General features: G+C 45.9%; 1 protein-coding gene across 1 annotated transcript; it reads left to right on the forward strand.

Annotated features, from left to right (window-relative positions):
* Positions 1-3,222: 3,222 nt before the first annotated feature.
* adrb1 (adrenoceptor beta 1) lies at positions 3,223-5,468 on the forward strand. Its single transcript, XM_068583026.1, has one exon. It carries the CDS (start codon positions 3,379-3,381, stop codon positions 4,570-4,572), a length of 1,194 nt encoding a protein of 397 aa, XP_068439127.1. The 5' UTR covers positions 3,223-3,378; the 3' UTR covers positions 4,573-5,468.
* The last annotated feature ends 337 nt before the right edge of the window (positions 5,469-5,805 follow it).

Below are 5,805 nucleotides of genomic sequence, written 5' to 3' on the forward strand. Positions count from 1 at the left end.
TCAGGGCTGCCACCTCCTCTTTTTGCTGCCGGTGCCGGCCCACATGATGATATAATCGACTCACATTCATTTTAAAGCAAGCAAATCCTTCAAGTAAGCCATGAGGACTCTGAATCTGAGTGATCAGATAAGAGCCCCCTTCTGCACACAGCTCTTTTCAACAGCACAAAAAAGGCTTTTGAATGCTGCCTCAACTCCTGTTCCTCTTATGACACTCATATGACGCGTGACGCTGACACTGGTTAATTGTTTCTGACCTCTCTGCAATTAATTACTGCTAAAATGCGACTTGGCAGTATCATGACTGGCGAATGTGTTATCATTATTATTACATGCCTTGCATTTGGGGACATCATTATGCCGAGGAATGTTCTGCTTTGTTAAAAAGAATGGAAATTAGGTAAAGATTTTGAAAAACAAGTGGACCGATTTAATTGCAACGGTTATGTTGACCGCGGTGTTTGTTGAAAAGTTAAACCCATATTAGTGGAGGGGGAAGGCACAGTTTTTGCACCCTTAACTGCAGAAAAATGGATTTGCTCCTTATTCTGGCTGAGTGGGCTTCATTAAGATCATATCTGTGTCAGAGATAAAACATTACATTTTCTGCTATGACAGCACAGCATGAAGCAAGAAGAGGTTTCATGATGAAAAGAGCTGCTGAAAATGTGCACCTAAACACACCATACCAGTTTGTCTGCCTCTGCTTCTCACCTCTATTCTCACCTCTGCTCCGAAGCTCAATCTGTAAACAAAAAGGCATCACTTCACACAAACTTTGACCTTTGGCCTGACGTCGGTGTTGACGCCAAAAGGCCGAAGCGCCAAGTCCAGTTGAACCTGCTTTACTTCCCTTTATTCCAACATGCAAAGATGTATGAAGATATGTGGGAGGGAGCTGCTGCTGCTGCTGCTCAGTGTGTCAAGTGCACTTCGCTCAGCTTATTTTTGTGAAAGTGAGGGAGCAGGTGCACAAAAATATGGAACTATGAAGGTACCTGTTATAAATGTAGATGAATAACCTCTAAGTGACATTAATACACCAGCAGCATGAAAACCATCAAGCGGTTGAGGGGACAGCTTGTCTTGAAAAAATAAATAAGAGTTCTGCTTTAAATCCATCACTCTGTCAGTTCACCTCGTGTTGTGATGTTTTGAAAATGGGGTGCAAATGTAAGAGTGCTGTCCAGAGTGACGCCGAGGCTCTTGACTTGGGGGGAGAAGGGTACAGGGAAGTCGTCGACGATGATGGGCGGAGCCCGGGTGTGTTAGGATTTGGTGATGATGGATTTGGAGCCGATGAGCAGGGCCTCGGTTGTATTGTCGTTTAGCTTTAGGAAGTTCCTGCTCATCCAGCTCCGGATGTCATCAAGGCAGGCGATGAGGGAGGTCGGAGGAATGGCAGCAGTCGTTTTAGAGGAAATGTAGACCTGTGTGTCAACGGCGTAGCCATGAAAATGGATCCCATGGGGATGGAGGAGTGTGCCCCGGGGGAGGAGGCGAAAAGAAAGAAATTGTCCGAATTTAAGTGAACCAACTCCCTTTCTAATACGTAATAGTTTCATTAATGAATTAGTTGACCATTTACTGAAGTTAAATGTTGGTTAAATGTTTGTAAATGGAATTTGGTGGCAATTATCAGCCACCCTTCTTGATGATGTAACCTTAAAGTCTATTGGATCAAAAGCAACCCAGAAGGTGGTTTTATCAATGACTTATATTAAATTATCTAAGCTTGTGCACTTTTAAGATATTACATACTATTGTTGTGTTGTTGCTGCGTTTAGTGTGTCGAAAATCTGCATTTCTCAGAAACCCCTATGCTTAGATGAGGCCTTATTATTTCTTATTATTTCAGCCTCCTCACATCTGAGCAAGAAATGCCTGCTCCAAACATGTAGGTGGCTGTGAGTGCCTGAGGTAAAGATCCAAGCAGCTGATGTCGACAATCTGAGATGGGCTTGTTAGTTCGGGTCATTCGTGCCTGCCGCTGGGGTCACGGGGTTCATGAACAGGCATGCTAATCAGCACACACAGACACACACGCAAACAACAACAAAGAGGTTGATTAATGTGTGTGTGTGTGTGTGTGTGTGTGTAGCCTGTAGAGGCCGGTTCAAACACATATCACGATATCGTCCCTTGTGTTCATCTTTGAAAGTCTTGTCTTTCAGCCGTCGACTCAGAAAGGCCGCCACACACAGGTTGCTCTCATTCCCAAATATTCTCCCTCCCTGCGTAAAGATGCATGTTTAAAGAAGTGATACTAAATGTTGTAAGTCAACTTCTGTATTGTTTTCTGGTGAGCTCAATTTCGTAGAATGAGCACCGTGTCACGACTTCTCATGAACTCTTTCTTTCATAGTTTTGCTTCAATGAGACCTAATTTCTGCTCCCTGTTGTTTCCTGGTCATCTTCCGGTCTTGTGTTACATTGTTTTTGTTTGTGTCTCAGGCCGTGTCTGCCTCTCAGCCTCAGTGGCTACTTACTGAATGTGCTTAACTGTTCAGTTTGTAGACATCAGATGAGAACACAGACACCGCTAACTCTTCACTCTTCTAGATAATCAATCGTCTTAATGCATTACATGGATGCATTATGCATTATGGATGGCTTACAATGATCTGGAGCTGACCTTGGCACTTGAATAGTTTGGCTGTTTTATATTATATTCATATTTTAAGACGGTTTGTGTGCTGGGAATCAAAAAGCAGATCTGTGGTTGGGCCTGCTCTGGCACTTTGTAATATATTCGTGATAAAATATTATTTATATATATATATATATATATATATATATATATATATATATATATATATATATATATATATATATATATATATATATATATATATATATATATTTGACAATCTTGTTTCTTGTTTATAATGCCAAGTGGGAAAGGCAACAAAATCCCTCCATGATACAATGGAGGGTTTTGGATCTCCACATCTGCCTTCTCGTGTCACAGGGCAGTTTGTGGTGGGATGTGATGAGACAGCTGCTTGCAAAAAAAAAAGTCCTCTTACTGAATGAAAGTGTTGTTTAGTTATTAAATCATGCGCATTAGTTTCAAAAGATACCCATTTCTGATTCCTCAACTTCATTATTGGGACGGTTGGTCGGTAGAGCTGTGTTGATTGGTCCCGAGGAGCAGTGATGTCACCGCCTGATTTGATGTGTCGGCCGGTGCAGCAGCTCGCTCAATGTGAGGGCGAGAGAGAGAGAGCGAGAGAGAGAGAGAGAAACTCCAGATGGAGTTTGGCGCGCGACAGGCGTAGAGCTGTGGCCCGTGCGCTCGCGACACACTTAAGAAAGGCTGCCTCGCACTGCCTTGATGAACTCGACCTGGTCCCGCACACAGCGCAGCAGCCCGTCATGGGGGACGGCGGCGCGTCCTCGCCGGTGAATTTCCAGAATGGCTCCGGCAGCGAGGCGCCGGACGCGCCGGACTCCGCGACAGCAGCCGTGTCCGAGCAGTGGATAGCGGCGATGAGCGTGCTGATGTGTCTGATCGTCGTGTCCATTGTGTTCGGCAACATCCTGGTCATCGTGGCCATCGCCAAGACGCAGCGGCTGCAGACGCTCACCAACGTGTTCATCGTGTCTCTGGCGGGCGCAGACCTCATCATGGGGCTGCTGGTGGTGCCGTTTGGCGCCGCGCTCGAGGTGCGCGGCTCGTGGATGTACGGCAGCTTTTTCTGCGAGTTCTGGATCTCCGTGGACGTCCTTTGCGTCACCGCCAGCATCGAGACCCTGTGCGTTATCGCCATAGACAGGTACGTGGCCATCACCTCCCCGTTCCGCTACCAAAGCTTGTTAACCAAAGCTCGGGCCAAGACGGTGGTGTGCGTCGTCTGGGCCATCTCTGCACTGGTCTCCTTCCTCCCCATCATGATGCACTGGTCCCGGGACAGTGCGGACACAGCCTGCTACGACGACCCTGAATGTTGCGACTTCGTCACCAACAGGGGATATGCCATCTCCTCGTCCGTCATCTCGTTTTACATTCCTCTGCTGGTTATGATATTTGTGTACGCCCGCGTGTACAGAGAGGCGAAGAAGCAGCTGGAGAAGATCGACAAGTGCGAGGGCAGGTTTCACAACACCTTAACCGGACTGACCTCGAAGTTCAAGAAGAGGCCGTCTAAGATCCTGGCGCTGAGGGAGCAGAAGGCGCTCAAAACGCTGGGCATCATCATGGGCACGTTCACTCTGTGCTGGCTGCCCTTCTTCATCGTCAACGTGGTGCGCGTGTTTGGCGCAGAGGTGGACAAGGACCTCTTCGTGTTTTTAAACTGGCTGGGTTACGCGAACTCGGCGTTCAATCCCATTATTTACTGCCGGAGCCCGGACTTCAGGAAGGCTTTCAAGAGGCTGCTGTGCTGCCCGAGGCAAGCCGACCGCCGGCTGCACATCAGCTCCTGCGACCTGTCCCGCTACTCCGGCGGGTTCGTCTCCGCGCTGGAGCCCGGCACGTTGGGGCTGTGGTCGGATTGCGTCGTCTTGGACAACAGCGACAGCAGCCTGGTCGGAGCCGCGAAGCTGTCGCACTCTGAATCACAGCTGTGAAGGGAAGACACTTGCTTTCGTTGCAGGTGGATTACTGCGGGATGGCAACAGCGGGCGTTCACTCCTCGGACATGGGTTTCTGTTTGGAGAGGTGTGCGTAAAAGAGCTGCAGCTCGCGGCTCGGTTTGGTGTCATAGAAGTCAATGGTCAGGCGGAATCCCCTGCATTGTGTTTAAAAGCCATATTGTTTTTATTAAAATAAAAAAAGGGAGCAGGACCAATGTTGTTTCCAAGATCATCAAATCTCACCAGGACAGTTCAATGTCCAAGTAGAGAAGATGTAATGTATTAAATAATATCAACCCTCATCTTTTAGTAAAGCGGAAACAACACATACTCGGTGCTGCACTTAAAAACAGAATTCAGTGAAATGGAACTGTTTAATCCTCATGTTTTTTGTTTATTTCTTATTTTATTGGATCAGGAGTTCAGTGTAAATTGAGGCAGATAATCTATTAAAGGGCAGTGGCTTCCTTTAAGTGATCCCCGGGCTCTCGATGGGTCATACTTCATTCTTAAAATGACCGCTCAGACGCACTGAAACACACTGATTGTTATTTGAATGCAGCAGACACGACCGAGGCATTTGTCAGAGTGACTGCTGTCGCCACGTCGTGCTCACAATGTGGTTGTTTGTTTTTTTACCTCACAGCTATGAAGTGCAATTTGTACGAGAGGTATTTGTTTATATTAAACATGTATGTAAAATATGTATTTATTCCATGCTGTCTTTTACTACATAAGTGAACGTGGGCCTGATTCCCCACGCCCTTTGTACATATTGTATTATGGTGTTTAGTACTGATGTGAGGATTTTGAACCTCTCCTTGTCTTTCTCGTTTAAGCTTTCCATGCTATTGTGAGGTGGCGTGTTGACTCCTGTGAAATAAAAAGGACCTGTCATTGATAATTATACTGTTTGAGCTTTATTTGGACTTTCATTCTATTGATGGTTAGGACTGCTGAGAGCACCTGACGGTCCTCATTGGAGAGCGGAGCCATGGGAATATGATTTTCAAAACAATGGATTTCATTCATGCACAGTAGATTAATATGGTTAAGTGTTAAGGTTTACGTGCTGTCTCAACTGTGCCCGGATTAAGGTTTATACAGCACATACATTGAAACAGTTGAGTTACGGATGGATTGAGGTGATGATAAAACAGTTTTATATCAATTCAAATGTTGAAGCATTGTTGCTATTTCACATTATAATTATACCGGACTATTAGA

The sequence above is a fragment of the Clinocottus analis genome, unplaced genomic scaffold (genome assembly GCF_023055335.1).
Source record: "Clinocottus analis isolate CAN_PGR_092001 unplaced genomic scaffold, fCliAna1.0.p SCAF_19, whole genome shotgun sequence".
Taxonomy (NCBI): Eukaryota; Metazoa; Chordata; class Actinopteri; order Perciformes; family Cottidae; genus Clinocottus; species Clinocottus analis.